Source organism: Pinus tabuliformis, chromosome 8 (assembly GCF_031772625.1).
Source record: "Pinus tabuliformis cultivar Carrire ecotype Pingquan chromosome 8, CPIR1, whole genome shotgun sequence".
In the NCBI taxonomy this organism is placed as follows: domain Eukaryota; kingdom Viridiplantae; phylum Streptophyta; class Pinopsida; order Pinales; family Pinaceae; genus Pinus; species Pinus tabuliformis.
Genome location: NC_142294.1, coordinates 220,309,618 through 220,330,462, shown reverse-complemented (window position 1 = coordinate 220,330,462; position 20,845 = coordinate 220,309,618). Strand labels below are relative to the sequence as shown.

The window sequence follows — 20,845 nt, the reverse complement described above, 5'->3', positions numbered from 1 at the left end:
GCCTCGAAATTCATGCCCTTGCTGTTGTCCCTCTTCCTCGATTTCTGTGCCTTTCTCTTGCTATATGGTTTTGCCTTGGGATGCATGCCAATAAATGCTGCTGCCCAAATTTGCTGAAATGTCTTCTTGCTACTCTCCTTCACTTCCTCATTGCTCAAAAATTTTCTCCTTGCTCTCCCTTCTCCTTCTCTGAAATGCTCATGAAAGAATGAATTGATCTTTTTCTCTTCTCTTCTCCTTTTACTTTCTAAATGACTTTTTAGGTTACCCTAAGATCTAATGGCTGAGATTCATTTAGATCTAGGGATGAGAATAAATGTGCATTTAGTTCTCACTTTCTATTTTTTAACTCACCCACTTAAATAAAGACCCACTTAGCTTTTTATTTCCATAGTCACTTTTTCACTTTCTAATTCTTCATTGACTTTAATAAAGTCACCTTTAAATTAGAATGTAACTTACCATTTATAAAGTCACTTTAGGAGAAAAGTACAAATAAATTTGGACACTTTTCCCTAGGCCAAAGATCAAAGCCTTAGGGAACCGCTTGTCCTTTGGTACCCAAATTTTAAAATTTTTCTATGAGGATCAGATCTGCCCTTTTCATGCAAGAAAGTTTGAGTCCCCAACTAGTTTGTTGCTTTCCTTGCAAAAAGACATTTTTACAGATTCAGATGTAGACATAAATATACTTAATTCTGAAGATGCTCCTTCAACCTGCTGCCTTCTTGAACTTGATGATGATATAGATGATAGAAAACTTCTTCTTGATGAAGATGGTTTTCTTCAAAAGTGATCCTTGACTCCAAAGAGAGGGAGATCACCTTTAATCCTTTGATTATGCTAACCAACGTTGCACGAAACAGGGACGTTCATTTCCCAAAAATCTAGGAAGCAAAGCGTCTCAGAAGCGTCTACTATATATATATTTATATTTTTTTGCATTTATATTAAAAAGAACATCCAAAATACCAAATTAGTTGTAGAAGGCATGAAAACATGCATATTTTTACATAAATCAAGATAGATATGGCATTCATTGTACATCAATGATTAATTATTCCAGCATCAACCATCTAGAATCTAGATTCCTCTTCACTTGTCTAGTCTTTGCCTCTACTTCAATTCTATAGGGATATTAGTCAAAATTTTGATCAAACAACGTAATCCAAGCCTTATAATATGGTAGAGAAAGCTTAACATGCCTGATCAATGATTTTGACTTGAGTGAAGGGTACATAATTGCTAAGGCCATGACAAAGGAGTTCAACAATCAACAACATCAACACTGGGGTACATATAGGGCTTGGTGCTCTTGATTAAATGTCGATCACATGCCCTCATACATGATATAATCCAATGAAACGCCACAATCCCATTGATCGTGAGAACTGTTAAGTCTGCTGAATTTTGAATGGGATATGAAATTCTATTTTCTCCATATGAAGTTTGATGGGGTTGGAACCACTCTCAAACATCCTGAGTCATTTCATGGTAATGTTAAAAATTTAAGTAAAATGATGGAAATGAAAGATAAAGGAGAATGCCACTTATACTTTAAGAATTTAACATTACCATTAGGGAGCATCTAGGAAGCGTCTAGGGAGCATCAAGGGTCACCTTGGGAGTATTTGGAAAGTATAGTTCCTCACATAACAGCTCGAAATTTCCAAAAAAACGAAAAACAAAAATGCCCCGCGAAACCGTCCACCTTCTCTCGGATCCGCTCGCGATTCGTGGTGGATACATGTCCAAATGTCCAAAGATCCACACCCGATCCTTTCCGGATCCGCAGATCGGACAACAGGTACCGCGGATCGGCCCCCCACGGATTCAAGTTTTCAGGAATCGCCAAAAACAGGCGGAACCACGGATTCGATTTTTGGATCCGCGGTTCCGTCGAAGAATCGGTGGCGGATCTGTACGGGACACGGTTTTGCCCCCTGATCCTTTTGGGGGGGGGGATGTTTCCTGCAACACTGCCAACAACTCCTTTCTTCTTGCCTTTCCTTGGATGAGTATACTTCAAGATGCTTTGATTTGACGATTTCTTCAATTTAAATAGAGATAGGGTCTTTTGAGGTCTCCTTCCTAGTGATAATGATTTGAATGAGGATCCCATGAATGCTTTAACTGTGGACTTCTTCTTTGATCGATCTAGGGTTCTGACACTTTCTTTAAGATGAAGATGCAACTTTTGTCTTCAAAATGCCTTGGAGATGAGAGGATCTTCTTGATTCTTTGATGCCCTAGATATCCTTCTAGAACCTTGGTCCTTGAGTGTCCCTTATTGAGCTGCCCTTCCTTGACTTGTTACCTTAGCTTTGATACCATGTTGAGAAATCTAGGGTAGTAAAAGTAGGTGATTTCTCTAGCAATGATAACTGCTTGTGAATATCTTTTTACTTTTTCTTGATTAGTTCTTCTTTAGCTTGATTATTATAGTGTTCTTCTCATCAAATAGTTACCAAAAACATGATGAACAATAAGACAAAGGACACAAGATATAGGCTATTAGCCAGGGCCAAAACCTCTCCAAACTTGAGAGGAAAACCCACCGAATTCTTCTTATAGAATCTTCAATTGATGATTTCCAAGACCAAGACCCTTGACCTACTAACCTCTCCAAGACCAAGTCACAAGGCTTCCTTGAAACAATTCTTCTTCCTTAAGTCAACATTGGTCAAACTGATTGTTCCACCACAAATCTCAGCTTCTCTTCAGATTTCGACCTATTGTCACATGCCTGCAATTTTCGGCCACTTCAGAAACCCTAGTTGCAACACGTGTGAGGGATAAACAATGATTTATCCCTTGACTCCCTTCTTGCTTGGATAGTGTCTCTTTCTTTTGCAATTCAGCTTGAAAGGTGACTTGATTTCTTCCTTGATTCGACCTTCTTGGATGACTGTGATAACTTGGCTACTTCTGCAACAGATAGTACCAATCCTCCTCGCACATGTGAGAGATGTTTACCCCAAAACAAACCCAAAACACTTCGGTTCCTTCTTCTCCATTCTTTGCTAGATGAGAGGCTCCTTTGCTAGTGTTTCTCACACTTCTTTCTCTATTTCAAATGCTTGAATGAATGCTCTCCAAGTGAGGCCGAGTCCTCCTTTATATAGTGATTTGCCCCTGAAAATAAGCCGACTTGACTTGATCCTAGGTCGACATGTTATCTTGATGTAGTCTTATTGCTTCATTTGAAGGCCGACTTGCTTGTAGCACTTGGACTTGGTCTTGGAGGGTCTTTTGATTGTTACAATGACTCAAATAGATATGTAACATGCCCAAGAAGGGTCTCTCATACATGATAAAGACTCAATTGACTTTATGACTTAATGATCAATCCTAAAAGCTTCCAATGGGAGCTTGATCTATAAAAATAAAATTCCTTAAGCATGAAATCCATGTCTCAAGCATAATTTTTTTTTTCTTCTTTACATTAATTACATAAAATCATGATTACACATGTCATTATGAAGACCGAACCTAGTTACATATATCAACATGGGGCATCTCAACTTAGCCTGGTAGTTATTTTCTAATTTGAAGAAGCAGGCCATAGGAGTATACGTTTAGCTTTTGATGATGCAAAGTACCCCGTAGTAGGTGTTGGTACTATTTCCTTTTAGCTTGAGTTAGGTAATGCTTTAGATTTTGATGATGATTTGTTTGTTCAAGGTCTCAAGAAGAATTTGCTTTTAGTTTCGGTTATGGAAGATAAGGGTTGTAGTGGAATTCAAGAACCTACAAGTCCTCGTTAAACCAAAGGAATCTAGCCCAGATACAATTAAGGCAATAGGGGTTAGAGAAGGTAATTTGTACAGGTTGAAGGGTCTTGTTTGAGCCTTGGTGAATAACATTGACAACTTCCATGAGTTGTGGCACTTGTATCATAGGGCGTTGCGTATTCTAAGGGAGCTAGTCATAAGTCTTCTCGAGTTCAGTATTGAGTGTTGTGAAAATTCCTAGTCCAAGGAACCCCTACTGCAGCAAATCTGAATCTACTTCACTTACTTGATTTTTTAAAATTACATTCATCAAGTTATTCTTCTGAATATTGAAGCAAATTACTTCTGCAGCCTACACTAATTAAATATTTGATCTCATGAAACAAAAAACAGAGCAAAGAACAAGATACATAGGACAAACTTATTTTTGAACACAATAGTCCCCAGAAAAACCCAATGCGGGAAAACCGGTGCAGCAGAGGGTTTTATTATTATTCAGGAGAAATATCTGAATACAAATCTAGGATGCTCATCTAGCAATCCTTTACAGAGAAAGTATTGGTAGAAAACCTGAGTGAGTTTTACCTCACTTCACCCGACAGAATTCTGGCTAATTCGGCACAAGACTAGCTAACTCCAGCTATTTTTGCGCTGGTTCTGCATCATCTTCTCTGCCCTCTGCATTCGCCATCCTAGCTGTTCCGGCAGTGCTCGACAGTTCCAGCTTCTACTCTCTGAGTCAGCTTTCCCGGCTGATCCGGTAGTTCTCTGTAGTTCCGACTTCTTCCCTCTGCATCAGCTTTCCTGGCTGTTCCGACAGTTCTGGCTGTTCCCGACAGTTCCAACTTCTTCCCTCTGCATCAGCTTTCTCGGCTGTTCCGGCAGTTCCCGACAGTTCCAACTTCTGCGTGACAGGCAGTTTTTCTGCGCTGCTGGCTCTCTCCGCCTCTTTGTCTGTATTCTCCGGAAAGTCCTTCTCCTGGATTCTCACTACCCCTCTGCTGCAGAATGATCACTTAGTTCGAATTTCTCAGCTTCCTAGCCCCAAAAATTGAACTCTAGATCAATTCTTTGTGTGTGTATGTGTTTTCAAATGAACCCCAAGCCTCCATTTTATACTTTTCCTGTTGAGTCTTCAACGGTCGAGGTTAAGTCTCTAATCAACGGTTATGATTAAAACATGACTTGATCTGCCTTCTAGATCATTCTCACCCATATTTTGATTAATACCCATTAATATTTTAATTTCCCTAAGTTTAGACTTAAGAACTCCATTAAAAATATTAATTATTTTAATAAAATACAATCCGGGTGGAATTTCACCAAACAGTTTCTGAGTTCTTTAGAACTCATGTGCCTTAGCCTCTCGACCAATTTTCAAGGCTAGAGCACTTCCGATGCTACCAAAAACTAACAAGTGCATGGTGTATGCACAAGGTGCGTCAAACTTGAAGTTACTTGGCTTAACTTGCCATGATTCCTGCATTATATTTTATATCAGTATTTAGGAGCTCCATCAAAGTACTTTTAGTCCTTGAGTTTCTGATGTTCCTCTATGTGGATCTTCATGTTACCTTGCCGTAGTGGTCCTCAGCACTCAGTTATAGATGTTAACTTACACACTTCATTCGTGTTTTAGAAGTAAATTCATTACATGTTTTGAAATAGTCCCAGTTGATAATAATCTTTGTCATTGAAAGGACTAAGGGTTGTTCCAGTTGAAGCTATGTTTGTTTAAGAGATAAAATTTTCAGTGGAGTTATTATTTAAGTGCTAGTTTTGTTCGTTGAAGAGTTGTATGAAAATGTTTAAAAACAGAAGAAATAATGTTAAATAATTTTGCTGGAAAATGTAATTTTCTTTAAACGAAACATATCAGAATCTCAGTACTTGTTTTGGGTTTTTATATTTCATTTGTGTTCATTCTTCACTTAACCTTTGGATATTATGTCTTCAATTCATTCACAGTAAAAGGTTTTACTATATTAAATATGATTATAAATATGCGTGGAATATTCTGTTGGTTATATTCTGAACTTTCTAGTTAATTTCCTAAAAAATGCAATACATTTTTTGTATAATAAATTTTCAACATAACCATTTTTTTTTCCAAGTCAACTGTGGTTTCTCAATGTTCTTTTCTCTTTGTCAATTCAGGATGCAGAGAAGAAATATAATCTGATGCCTATTTTCATGGAGTTGCCCGTGCCTGAAACCCCAGTTGATTTTCAAATTCCGTATTCTTTGAAGAGGAAGGCACATAATTATACTTATATTAAACGCAGTATCCTATACAAAAACTGATAATTCTGAACCTTCCAATTTTTTGTTAAAATAAGCAAATGTTAAAGAGCTCACTATTGATAGTTCTTTGTGTATGTTAGTGAATGCAATCTCTTTTTAATTTGATATGTTCTTTGGCTTAGAGAATTCAAAAGCCAGGATCTTGAGATATCCTTAAAAATTGTGGCATAAACTGAGATATCATTCTTTTTCTTAATCATTTGGACATCTTTTGTTGTAGTCCTTATTCGTTAATGTTGAATTGATGGGTAATGACAGCGACGTTAATCCTTGACTGCATTAAGATGTTTATTTGACTAAGAAAAAGCGTGTGGAAGATGATGGTGTGCAGTGCTCTTGCAGGCTATCCTCCTCTAGCCCAGCAAGTGTCTGTGATGAAAATTGTCATTGCGGGTAAGCTTCTCCTCAGATTCAATTTTTTGCCAGGAGTCCTTTCTGTCCTAGTCTTTCAATGAAATACTAATGTCGATGTATACAACTTGATGTCTTTGAATATCACAGAATGATAAATTTCAGCTGTTCCTCAAGCTGTGACTGTGGGGAGTTATGTACCAACAAGCCATTTCAGCTGCGACAAGTTAAAAAGTTCAAACTGTCAAAGGTGAAAACTATTGGTTTGTACAAACTTCAATGAAGCATTACTATTATATATCGAGCCACTGCACTCATTCATTGCATGATTACATATTTTTATACATGCATTATTCTTTAAACTGTGTCTTTCTGAACAATATTGTGCAGATTAGTGTGTAGGTATGTTGCTATTAAAACTGAGGTTCTAAGGGATGCGGTTATACAACATTGGCACAAGCAAAGAAAGGAATATTAGTGGTTTCAGACTGCAGAATTAGTCCTTCAAGAAAGTTAAAACATTCGACAAGTGACAGCACCCATGAAATGCTACAAAAACCAGAGAATTTTTTTTGTCTGAGAGTTGCAGTGTAGAGAAAATTGGATGTTATCATAACTTTATCAGTATTGAGTACCTGCATTTTCTGATTTATTACCTAAATACTTGTTAAGTTTAGGTATGTTCTATGCTTAGAGCAATTTATTTTGATTTTCACAGTTAGCTCAATATCTTTTCCAGATTAGCAATCACATCAGCATAATAGTAAATTGCAGGTAGAACATAAACATAAATTGTAGAAGACAAACCAAGACAAGAGGACACAAGATGTGGCGCTAGCCAGGGGCAAACCCCAATGTGGGGAAACCCTTGATCAATTCTTCTTATATGTTCTTCAATAGTTCAGTAGAGAGAGAGAGATAGTACATTTACAACAGAAGTCAACACTTTGACTTATCTAAATAAGAGCATAGATCGTCTCTAAGAAGATGATACATGAGGTAAGCTGAACTCAGTTGAAGACATGTTGCTTCAACCGATTCTCCAAGGTGACTCCATCACCTTGCTGCACCTGTCATTGTGCTTCACCTCATCATCATGCTGCACCTCACTGTGCTGCACCCATCATCACTACGCTGCATCTCATCATGCTTCACTAGTCATGACTGTGCCCATCACTGTGCTCAATGTATACTGCAAAGTATCATCACGCTACACCACTGTCATTACGCCGCTCTTCATCACATGCTTCCATCACCGGGCTGCACTCAATCATTATGCAGCACTACACACCATGTTGCATCCAACTGCTGCATCTAGATATGTAGCTGCATCCATAGGCTGTATCTTAACATGTTGCATAAACTGCAGTAGTATCCAACCATAATGCTGCATCAATATTGTCCACCATGTGACCTTGTTGTCCCATGTATCATTGCTGCACCATGTGACCTTGCTGTCCCATGTATCATTGCTGCACCATGTGACCTTGCTGTCCCATGCATCATTGCTGCACTATGTAACCTTTGCTGCACGATGAGCTTGCTGCACCAAGTACCAGCAACACTGATCTAAATCTAGTAACAACATTGACCCAACACACCACACAAACTGCTATTCAAGACTACTTTGCTGCTGTTGTGATAGTGACTGGTTAGGGCACCTCAGGCTGCTGCAACAACCCTCAAACAATCACTCAAACAACCCTTAATCTCTGCGGCCTGCCCTAATGTGAACCCTCTGCCTCCACGCTGAAGATAAGGGCATAACATGACTCCAAAACCGGCCATGCTTTCCCTTGTTGTGGTGGTATGGCCTGTGGTCTACCACACAGCCTTGCTATAGCTTATGGCCCACACATCAAACCCAAAACAACTCTCCTTTACCTCAGCCCTCAAGGAAGGTACCTCGGCCCTCCCAACAGCAACCCGACCTTCACAAATGACCCTTCAAGCCCTCGCTGGCCTGTTTTCCTTACTGTGGCTAGGGCAGGTAGACCTGCGTATTTGGCCAGCGTGAATAGACCTTCTTCACCGTGCTATGTCTCTCCTTTAGGCAGCGTAGAGGGCAGGTTGGGCAGCGTATAGAAGCAGGGGTCTCCTCCCTTGGACTTCATCTAGATCATCCTCTTTAGGACTGCGGCTAGGGCAGCTTGTTTAGCCTTCTTTCCTCCTGCATTTAGGGCTTCATCCTCTTAGATTTCTCTTCCACTAAAACCCAAAGCAAGTGGAGAGAAATCAAGAGTGAAGTGTGTACAAATGAATCTCAAGTCACCTCCTTTTATACTAAAACGTTGAGCACATGTGGGGGTTATTTGGTTACTGGCCGACCTTGACGATTTGACCAATAACACAAATAAATTCATATCTTCATGAATACTTATCGGAATCGGATAATCTTTAGATCAACCCTACACCTCTTGATGAGAGGGATCTAAGAAAAATATCAGCTGCCATAAATAAGATGACCCACATGGAGTTTGGCCCTAATTGCCAATTTTAACAATACTTAATTGACATCGTTTACAATAAGTTCAAGAGTATTTTTTCCTGAAAGTCCTCAAGGCATGAAGTTAATAAAAGGAATTACCCCTTTTCATAAATTCTTATTGTCCCCCAATGAAGTTGAGGATATATTTGTGCAAATTATGTAAATTAGCTATCAAAAGGGTGCCTATAACATTCATGAATCTACCTGCATGCATGGATTGTTGAATTGAGTTGTAATTTTCATTCCCTTTTAGAAGGTCCTTTCTATTTTGTTAAGGTTGACCTTTGAAGTGCTCAACTATAAGAAAACCAAGGTCATGATTTTCAACACCTCCAAGAAATCTGTGGGCGATTTTCACTTAGTTTTCCACAAGAGTGAAGTGGAGGTTAGCTATCACAAACCTACACATCTTTGGGGGTCTAGTTCATATACCCTTGGTCTGTTAATTCTGCTACTCTAAACCTGTTGTCTAGATAATTTACTTCATCGCCGTAATTAGGTTTCCTCTTTTTTAGGAGCATCTATTTTAAGCTATCTTTGGTGGTTGGCGTATGTCCTATCTGTTGAAATAGGTAACTAGGTTCGATCTTCATAAATATGAAAAGTACTCTTCATTCTTGTTTATTGTAAAAAGAAAGAAAAATTATTATTATTTTTTGTAGCATGGGTTTCATGCTCAAGGTCAATTTATTTGTAGGTCAAGCAACCATTGAGTACTTTTAGGGCTTGTCATAGAGTCAAGAAGTCAATTTAGTCATTGTCATATGTGAAATATTCCTTTGGGCATCTTGTATTATGCAAGAGAATTTATTTGAGTCATAAAAAGAGTCATAAAGACCCTCTAAGATCTGGTCAACCTTGTTGATTTGGGGTAGCATCGTATGTGCTTTAGCCACGAAATTTGGTGGAGAGGTTGGGGCACGTGAGATCTCGAATACCCAGAAAGGATTTGGGCAGATTCTAAACAAATCATGAGATATTAAAATAATTAATATTTTTAATGGAGTCCCTAAGTCTAAACTCAGGGAAAATAAAATATTAATGTGTATTAATATGAATCTGTGTTAAAATGGTCCAAAAGACATGGATCAAGCCAAATTTAATCTTAGCCGTTGATTAGGGACTTAATCTCAGCCGTTGATATGTCAACAGGAAAAGTATAAGAGGAGGCTTGAGGGTCACTTGGAGAACACACAAGAGTGATCAGTCATTCTATTCTCTAGAGCGGGGTTTGCTAAGAGAGATAGAATTAGTGATCGGGAGATGCAGCTGAGGGGCAATTGAGTACAGAGAGACAGAGAGGCAGAGATAATGCCGGGAGAGCAGCGCAGTAGCCAAGGAAAGTGACGTAGAGCCAGCCAGGGCTCACACAAGGCCATGCAGAGGCCGCTGGGAGTTGTGCAGAGCCTCAGAGAGGTTAGCGTTGTTGACGTAGAGGGGCTGACGGAGGGCCTCCTAGGGCTGAGGCAGATCCATCCAGGGTGACGCAGGGCCAACGTGAGGCAAAGAGGGGCTGACACAGTCCAAAGAGAGGCTGACGCTGGGGTTTCTGGGGCAGATTTGTGCTGAGTAGCTGCTGGAAGGATTATCTGGGGTTTCAGCCAGAAGATTTGTCAGAAACTGAGAGGTATTATTGCCAAGGAAATTCTCTGTTGGGTAGGCCAGTTTCGACACCCAGATTGTACTCTGATATTGCTTAATAAGAAAACCCTCAGATAGCTGCATCGGTTTTCCCACATTGGGTTTTTCCGGGGACATTAGTCCAAAAATAATGGTGTCATATGGTGTGTTTGTTTCTGTTTCTTTTAGTTGCTGATCTGTAATATGTTGAGCATGCACTAGTGTTTATTTTCAGTATTTACATTGTAAATAACTTGTTAAAGAAAATAACAAGTAGGTAGGAATAAATTAGATAAAGTGCATGGAGGGTTTCTAACTAAGTAAACTTAGAAACTTCAACATGGTATAAGAGCGTGATTGCAGATCATAGGAGGACTAAAGGACATCAGCCGAGCGGAGCAATAGCAACAGAAAATAGCTGTCCCGAGGTGACAAAAACTGTTTCTAGCAGAGCAGCAACAAGGAAGGGTGACGCAGTGCCTGCGTCATCAAGGGTGAGCCGGGAAGAGGCAGCGCAGAGGCTAAGGAAGGCAAAAGAAGCCTCACACAGAGGCACGCAGTAGCTGAGGAGGCCGGGTTGCTGGTGTCGGGATTGCGCAGAGCCTAGGAGCTCTCACCTTCAGGTTGCTGGGGTTTAGAAGGCTACGGGAATATTGCAGAGTGGAGCTGGTGAGGTACTGTAGTCAGAACAGTACCTGACAGAGCAAGGCCAGAGGAGTTGCTACCGAGGGTTTCTAGCCGAGGAACCCGAATCAGTGGTGCGGTTGCACAAGACGATCAGAGTAGGGGGCATCTCGATAGCGACAAAAGGATTTCCAGGAGGGAAATCAGGACTTAGAGGGAGTCCAGAAGAGAACTTCTAGACGGGAAGTAGAGACTCAGAGGAGTCGAACAGAGAACTTCCAGGAGGGAAGTAGAGGAGCATCATGGCACTACATGGAGTAAGAGACCAGGATAGACTGGACGGAGCATCAAACTTCGCAGTCTGGAAGGCCAGAATCTTATCCGTACTTGACAGGAATTGTGTCAAGAACTTCACCTTGAAGGTAATAGTTATCCCAGTCGACCCCAATGATAATGACATGTACGAGGAGGCGACGGCAAGGGCCAAGAGCGTTATCCTTGACAGGGTCAAGGATCATGTAGTACCACACATACTCGAGAAGGAAACGACATTTGAGATGTGGGAGGCTATCAAGAAGCTGTACCAGCATGCTTCTGTGCAGAGAAGAATGCTGCTTGAGAATCGGTTGAGGTCGTATCAGATGAAAAAGGGAGAACCGATTGACACCTTCCTCGGAGGACTGAATGAGATCCGAGATCAGTTCACTGCTATAGAGGCGACATCGGATAAGGAGCTGATGGTGAGGACAACCCTGAATGCTGTCTCAGAAGACTGGGAAGTATTTGTCTAGAGTATATTGGGCAGAGGGACACTTTCACCTTGGGACGAGATGTGGGCAGCTCTTCGCCAGGAAGAGATTAGATGGCAGTCGAAGACGGGTAGCAACACCAAGGGGATCAAAGTCAAGCTGGAGGAGGAAGATGTTGCCCTAGCATCTGAGGGAAAGCAGGAAAAGTGGAAGAAGAAGGATCTCTCTAAGATCAAGTGCTTCCACTATGGGGAGCTGGGTCATTATGTGACCCAGTGTCCAAGGAAGAAGAGTAAGGGAGAGTCTTCTGAGACTAAGGTAGCGCCAGCACGGGCAGAGAAGGAAGTTTTGACAGATGATGACCGCGCCATGAGTGCACACGCACCACTTGAGCAGAAGTGGGGAGACATCGAGCTGTAGTCAGGTGGACTACAGGCGATGAGGGGCAGGATCCTCGAGGTACTCAACCTCTTGGATTAGACCTTGCTATGGAAGCCCCGAAGAGGAGTAGCAGGACAGGCTGATGTGGGTAGAAACAGATGCGGACGGAGCGACAAAGAGAGCTACAGTGCAAGAGTCCCGAGATAGCGCGAGGCTAGCAGGCTGCAGCAGTGCGAGAGGCACAACAGTGTTGCACCAGTGCAGGATGGCACAGAGAGGTGTGTAACGGTGCGAGATGCAGCGAGTTGTTGCAGTAGCGCAGTGGTCAGAGAGGGAGCACTTGTCGGCGACAGGGGGAGCTTCAGCATCAGTGGGTGTCTCTAGCCCAACATGGAGGTCAGATTGGGAGATCAGTTACTTACTTCTCAGTAACTGAGTTGCAGTGCAGCAGTGGGCAGCACGATGCAACATGATGAGAGGAGGTGCAATGCGGATGCAGCGCTGGGAGAAAGGACCAGCAGCAACACGGATGCAGAGGGAGTTGTCGTACAGATGCAGCAGTGGCAGAACCATGGGCAACAGTACAAGATGCAGCAGTATAGAGGATGTTGGGCAGGAAGGCCTAGCATCAGCACAGGTACCAATGTCGGATGATCAGAGTAATAGTCAGTAAGGAGTATTGCTAGAGCAGACTCCTCGCTAAGAGGGAGTGTTGATGTGGGGTAGCATCGGATGTGCTCTAGCCACGAAATTTGGTGGAGAGGTTGGGGCACATGAGATCTCCAATACCTAGAAAGGGTTTGGGCAGATTCTAAACAGATTAGGTGATATTAAAATAATTAATATTTTTAATGGAGTCCCTAAGTCTAAACGTAGGAAAAATAAAATATTAATGTGTATTAATATGAATCTGTGTTAGAATGGTCCAAAAGACATGGATCATGCTAGATCTAATCTTAGCCGTTGATTAGGGACTTAATCTCGACCATTGATATGTCAACAAGAAAAGTATAAGAGGAGGCTTGAGGGTCACTTGGAGAACACACAAGAGTGATCAGTCATTCTATTCTCTAGAGCGGGGTTTGCTAAGAGAGATAGAATTAGTGATCGGGAGAGATGCAGTTGAGGGGAAATTGAGTACAAAGAGACAGAGAGGCAGAGACAGTGCTGGAAGAGCAGTGCAGTAGCCAAGGAAAGTGATGTAGAGCCAGCCAAGGCTCATGCAGGGCCATGCAGAGGTAGCCGGGAGCTGCGCAGAGCCTCAAAGAGGCCAGCGTTGCTGACGCAGAGGGCCAGAGGGCTGATGCAGGGCCTCCCAGGGCTGACACAGACCCATCCAGGGTGACGCAAGGCCAACGTGAGGCAGAGAGGGGCTGACGCAGTCCAAAGAGAGGTTGACGCTGGGGTTTTTGGGGCAGATTTGTGCTGAGTAGCTGCCGGAAGGGTTATCCGGGTTTTCAGCTAGAAGATTTTTCAGAAACTGAGAGGTATTACTGCCAAGGAAATTCTCTGTTGGGTAGTCCAGTTATGGCATCCAGATTGTACTCTGATATTGCTTAATAAGAAAACCCTCAGATAGCTGCACCGGTTATCCCACATTGGGTTTTTCCGGGGACATTAGTCCAAAAATAATGGTGTCATATGGTGTGTTTGTTTCTGTTTCTTTTAGTTGCTGTTCTGTAATATGTTGAGCATGCACTAGTGTTTATTTTCTATATTTACATTGTAAATAACGTGTTAAAGAAAATAACAAGTAGGTAGGAATAAATCAGATAAAGTGCATGGAGGGTTTCTAACTATAAGTAAACTTAGAAACTTCAACAAACCTACAAAGTCAAGTTAGCCTACACAGTGACAAGTTGGCCTCATGAAAGGGTTGTTCGACCTCCATAAGAAGCCTATATATAGTGAAGTACTTGACCTCATTAAGTATTATCATCAAGTTCGATCATGAAGTTCGTTGAAGCACAACAAAGACAAGGAATACTTAGCGAAGAAAAGGAGAATAAAGGGAGGAGAAAAACGAAGTGTTTTTGGGCTGCCATCCTCCACACATGCAAAGATTAGGGCATCACTACTATTGTAGCAGGCTGAATTGCAGACCTATCAAAAGGAGCCGAAGTTTGGAGACAATAGATCTAGAAAGAAGGTCGAGTTACCAAGGAAAGGAAACCAAGGCAAGTGAAGGAGAAAAGGATCATATTTCTGCCCTAATTCAGTCACATGTGCGAAATTGCAGAGAGAACAGGAAGACCGAAAAGTGCAGTTCTGAAGCAATGACTGAAATATGAAGTAAGCGTTGAAAATCTTAAGTGTTGCAACAATTTTGACTAACGTTGACTTTATTGAAGAGAAGCACATCAAGAAGAGGTTTTGACTTGGTCTTGGAGGGGTCTTGGTCTTGGGTCATAGGTCTTGGAATTCTTCATTTGAAGATTCTATAAGAAGAGAAGAATTCTTTTGGGTTTTGTCCCTGGCTAGCAGCCTACATTTCGTGTCATCTTGTCTCATTGATCTTCATTGATTGGTAGGCGTTTGATGATAAAGAACACTATAATAATCAAGATAAGAAGAAGTTAATTGCAAGTACATCAAGTTAAGTAAAAGAACATTACAAGCAGTTATCAATGAAAGAGAAATCGCCCTAATCTAGTTGCCTTGATTTATTAACATGCAATCAGGCTAAGGTGACAACAACAAGGGAAGGCAACTTGAAGGTCATACATGTGAAGAAGAATACATAAGGACTGAGCATAAGGAGATCATCAAGGAGAATTAAGAAGCTTCAAGGAGGACTATCCATCACATCACAAGGATCACATCATCTCAACTCTTAGAAGAATAAGAAGACCTCACAGACCCTACCTCCATTCAAAAGGACTCTACACGTGAAGCATTCTTGGGAAGCTTACTCATTCTACAATCATCTACCAAATGAAGCAAGGAAGAACAGTTCATCATCAAAGTAATCTCCCTCACATTGAAGAAAGGATCGCACCTCAAACATCTGTGAAGAAGATAATCATGTCAACATCATCAAGGAAGCAATCATCATAAAAAAAAAGGTATCTTCAATTGTCAACATCGTCAAGAAGGCATCAAGTTGAAGATATCATCATCAAAGCAACATCTTCACTTGACTAGTAAGTTCTCTATATTTTATGTCTCAATCTACGATGACTTCTTTCTGCAAGGAGAATAACAAACTTGTTGGGTCATCAAATTACCTTGCATGGAAGAAGAGAATAGATTTGATCCTCAAAGAAAATGAAGTTAGTGAATATGTCACGGGATCAACCACTAAACCTCCTCGAGAGCAATCTCAAGTACTATCAAAGTACATGAAAGGAGAGATAAGGGCTCAATGTAATACCTGAACTGTGAAATTTTTACAAAATGTAATACCTAAACTGTAAAATTCTTAAGCAGACAGTATCGGACTATGTAGATTTTAACTAAACAAGAATCAATATTTAAAATTTACATTTTAGAAGAATACCTAGAATCAATTGCAGGTCTTTTTAGATTGTGGTTGTTCTTGTTGCTGTAGTTACCAAACCGCCCTGTTTCCCCCCAACCTATTCGGGGTCTACCTATACAGTCCCCAGATCCAAAAGACAAATCTTTCGGCCCTCGTGCCCAAAATTCCAAGAACAATCAAGCTCAATCTCTGTAATTCTGTTAGAAATTCTCGTCCCTTCCCCAAATTCTCCTCTGGTTTCACCGAATTCTCTCTAACTCCCAGAAAAAAATGTGTGTCCCTGTTATGGTATTCTCCCTTCTTTATATCCTCAACTCGACCACCTCTCTACCTCCTCACTGTCGGCTTCCTTCCTCCACCGTTTCCCTTTTCTTCTCGTTGTCAACTTCCTTCCTCCAACATTTCCATTTTCTTCTCGCTGTCAGCTTCCTTCTCATTTTCTCGACCCTTCTCTTCCTTTATGGATAGAGGCGGTGGTGTATTTATTTAGTTTGGATTTTGATTTCATTAAATTAATTTAATTAATATTTAGTTTAGATTTAGATTTTATTAAATTAATTTATAATTAATTAAATTGATTCATTTATATTTTAACAAAGATTGATTTTAATATTTAAATAAATGATTTTATTTATTTTAATTAAATATAAATTAAATAAAATTTCATATATTTTTTATTATCTTTATCATATATATATATAGATATATATAATTTAAAATAATTAATCATATATATATATATATATATATATGATTAATTCTTTATATATATATATATTAATTTCGATAATCAATTCATTAACCTAAACTTAGACATTTCTCAGTATTAGCCAGTATGTATACTAGTGCAATACATGCGGGCCCATGCATATGTAGCTATCATATGGATGCCCTGTATGTATGCTAATATTCGCATTTTGTTTGTAATTGTAGGTGGGCCATTACACTCAAAAGACCCTCATTGAGTCAATCAAGGATTTTCTCATTCCTTATGTAGCAAAGTTGAAGACAATGAAAGAAATCTATGAAACGCTGGTAGAATTGTTCTCTGTAAGCACTGCAGGAGAAATTATATCATTAAGAACTGAACTATATAAGATGAAGGTATCAAAGGAAGAAGTGGTAGCCTCATACCTTATAAGGGTATCTCAAATAAGAGACCAACTACAAGAACTTGGAGAAATAATGTCTGATCGAGAGATGACCACCATTGTGCTCAATGCACTACCTGATGAATGGGGCAACTTTGTATCAAGCATCTATGGGAAGAAGGAAACTACCCCATTCAATGATCTATGGTCATTATGCAAGATTGAAGAAACAAGATTAAAGGCGAAGACCAACGTTGGAGCAAATGAACAAACTGAACCATATGCAACAATGGCTAGAAAGAAAGGAAAATTTGGAAAGTTTGGGCCTCGAAAGAAGTTTCAAAAGAAAATCGACATGTCTAAGATTCAATGTTATGAGTGTAATGAATATGGGCACTTCAAAAGGAATTGTCCTAAACTCAATAAGGACAACAAGAAGAGAAAGGAAAGAAATGAAGCCCATATCACCAAAGAAGTAGAAGACCCTGAAAAGAAAAAGTCAAAGAAGGAAGAAGTGATAGGCCTCCACTATTAGAAGTTCTCTCACGCACTTGATCTATTTTCAAGTGCATTGAAGTTAGCAAATAAAAAATAGGAAGCATCACAAGCATGATAGGATGCAATATGACAAAGATTGAGATGACATAATCATAGAATCATGGAAGAACAACCAAAGAAGAAGTCTATGTGGTTAAAGCAGTCACAGGACATGATAGAAGGGAAGTAGCTCATGGCATCATCATTAGAATCATAGAAGGACAACCGAAGTAGCAGTCTATATGGTTGCAGAAGGTCATCTAGCAAGATAGAAGGGATCATCATACACCATCATCATTAGAAAGGAACATTTGCAAACTAAGGATCATCAAGATCATTCATTGGAATCCTTGATAGAAGGGTTCATCATTCTTTGAAGAAGCAAGTGTCACACAAATAGTCTACATTCCACATAGTATGGGATCCACAATATAGAAGGATGATGGTATGATGACAAAGATGTGCAGCATGACAAGTTGGTTGAAGTATTTTCATCCTCAAGCAAGGAAAGGAAGCTGCTAAAAGGAAGTCTAGATGACCACAAGAAGGAAGAGGTACGTACACATTTGGTAATAGATATATAAAGTCATGTCATCACATGGTTGGAACTTGCAAATATGATGGTTGAAAGATCTATCTCATAAGCATGAAGAAGAAACTCTTCCATACATGAAGGCATGTAGGCAATGTGCCTTGAACATATTGGCAAAGATGAAATCAACATAATATGACCTCATGGAGAATATGAGGAAGTTGGCAAATATGGTTCCTATGATGAAGGAACTATGTATAGAAGATCCCGAGAAAGCAATATGTGAAGAAGGATGAAAGAAGAGTTCGTGAAAGATGTATCTATAGTCACGTAAGATATGGTAAGTGATCAACATCTGATAATAAGAAGGATTAACTATGACATCTCCATGAAGAAGGTATGAAGACCTTGATATGTATGTTGGAAAAGGAGAACCTTGGTAATGAATGTCTTGGAGATGGATTCATACATGTGCAGGATGTTGATGCTGCTAGAAGCTGATGTCATGACGAAAGGCCATCATAAAAAGGTAACTTTGATCTAATGTTCGTTTTTGATTTTTGAAAGCATTTGGTTGGGTTGAAACATGGCTACCGAGAAAGAGAGTTGTAGAAGTTCATCTACAACTAAGATTGGATGAAAGACCCTGAAAGCAACATGACTTGGAAGAGGTAGCTGAATGAAGGATAACCAGAGGATGACATGACTATTGGTTCAACATTATATTTCGTTGAAGTGAAGTGATGGAGAAGATGGCCAATGCCTACGAAGAAGTTCTGGAAGAAGAAGGTTCCATGATGAAGAAGTTGAAGTTCATGACATGATGCCAAAAGGAGGAGCCTTGCAAGCTGCAGATGGTACCATGATCTCCACCGAAGAGCAGATAATTGCTATTGGTAACAAGTCCCTAGGTAAGAGGGACCTTGGGTATATTCCCTTTATAGGAATGAGTAGATCCTCCCTAGTTGAGAGGGAGAGATAAACACATCATTCTTGTCTTCTTTATGGAGAAAGAATGGAGGATTGGGTAAGCATTTGGTTTCCGATACTCTTTGAGGATGAGGTAGGGCATCCAACATTGGTTCAACATTATATTTCGTTGAAGTGAAGTGATGGAGAAGGTGGCCAATGCCTACGAAGAAGTTCTGGAAGAAGAAGGTTCCATGATGAAGAAGTTGAAGTTCATGACATGATGCCAAAAGGAGGAGCCTTGCAAGCTGCAGATGGTACCATGATCTCCACCGAAGAGCAGATAATTGCTATTGGTAACAAGTCCCTAGGTAAGAGGGACCTTGGGTATATTCCCTTTATAGGAATGAGTAGATCCTCCCTAGTTGAGAGGGAGGGATAAGCACATCATTCTTGTCTTCTTTATGGAGAAAGAATGGAGGATTGGGTAAGCATTTGGTTTCCGATACTCTTTGAGGATGAGGTAGGGCATCCAATAGGTAAGAGTAGTTGAAGAGGGAATTCCTTAAGGATGTGTTAATCCAAGACAGGAATGGTCCTAGAAGGACATACCTTGTGAACATCCAGATGGGGTATTTGCCTTGAGAGACAACGATGAAGGTGTGTCCCAACATTGTGCTCTAATATTTTGGAGAGATAGAGCTGTTAGTCAAGGCCTTGCTATATGACAATGCTGGTTGATATGATGAGATGCACCGATATAAGTTGAATAAATAGCTTATGAGATGACTTACCGATCCGACTCTTCTTATGAGAATTCCTCAATATGAGAATGTCCAAGTATCTTGTATGTTTTATGAATACCTCCCTAGTTAAGAGGGAGTGTTGAAATAGGTAACTAGGTTCGGTCTTCATAAATATGAAATGTATTCTTGATTCTTGTTTATTGTAAAAAGAAAGTAAAATTATTATTATTATCTTTTGTAGCATGGGTTTCATGCTCAAGGTCAATTTATTTGTAGGTCAAGCACCCATTGAGTGCTTCTAGGGTTTGTCATAGAGTCAAGAAGTCAATTGAGTCATTGTCATATATGAAAAACCCCTTTGGGCATCTTGTATTATGTCAAGAGAATTTATTTGAGGCATAAAAAGTGTTATAAAGACCCTCCAAGACATATTCAACCTACAAAGTCAAGTTGGCTTCATGAAAGGGTTGTTCGACCTCCATAAGAAGCCTATATATAGAGAAGTACTCGACCTCATTAAGGAGTATCATCAAGTTCAATCAAGAAGTTTGTTGAAGCACAACAAAGACAAGGAATACTTAGCGAAGAAAAGGAGAATAAAGGGAGAAGAAAAGCGAAGTGTTTTTGGGCTGCCATCCTCCACATGTGCGAAGATTAGGGCATCACTGCTATTGCAACAAGACCGAATTGCAGACCTATTAAAAGGAGCTGAAGTTTTGAGACAATAGAACTAGAAAGAAAGTTGAGTTACTAAGGAAAGGAAACCAAGCCAAGCGAAGGAGAAAAAGATAATTTTTCTGCCCTAATTCAGTCACACGGGCAAAATTGCAGAGAGAATAGGAAGGCGGAAAAGTGCCGTTCTGAAGCAGTGACCAAAATCTGAAGTAAGAGCTGAAAATTTGAAGTGTTGCAGCAAGTTGACTAGCGTTGACTTTATTGAAGAGAAGCTCATCAAGAAGAGAAGCTCATTGGTAGCTGTTTGATGATAAAGAACACTATAATAATCAAGATAAGAAGAAGTTAATTGCAAGTACATCAAGTTAAGTAAAAGAACATCACAAGCAATTACCAAAGTAAGAGAAATCACCCTATTCTAGTTGCCCTTGATTTCTCAACACTATCCAATGGAACTAAAAAGAAAGCTGAGTTACTAAGGAAAGGAAACCAAGCCAAGCGAAAGAGAAAAAGATCATATTTCTGCCCTAATTCAGTCACACGGGCAAAATTGCAGAGAGAACAGGAAGGCTGAAAAGTGCCGTTCTGAAGCAGTGACCGAAATCTGAAGTAAGAGCTGAAAA

General features: G+C 40.1%; 1 protein-coding gene across 18 annotated transcripts in view; it reads left to right on the top strand.

The window, feature by feature from the left end:
• LOC149234940 (histone-lysine N-methyltransferase ASHH3-like) overlaps positions 1 to 20,845 on the top strand; it is a 343,338-nt gene that overhangs the window by 32,880 nt on the left and 289,613 nt on the right. For all 18 annotated transcript variants that reach the window (XR_016246143.1, XR_016246139.1, XR_016246140.1 and 15 more), the window contains exons 2-4: positions 5,892 to 6,018; positions 6,323 to 6,431; positions 6,540 to 6,639. Coding sequence is in view for 5 of the 18 variants with exons in the window: in XM_089372008.1 (XP_089228134.1) it covers positions 5,892 to 6,018; positions 6,323 to 6,431; positions 6,540 to 6,639 (336 nt within the window). In the remaining 13 variants the exon portion in view is untranslated. The remainder of the gene's footprint in view (positions 1 to 5,891; positions 6,019 to 6,322; positions 6,432 to 6,539; positions 6,640 to 20,845) is intronic.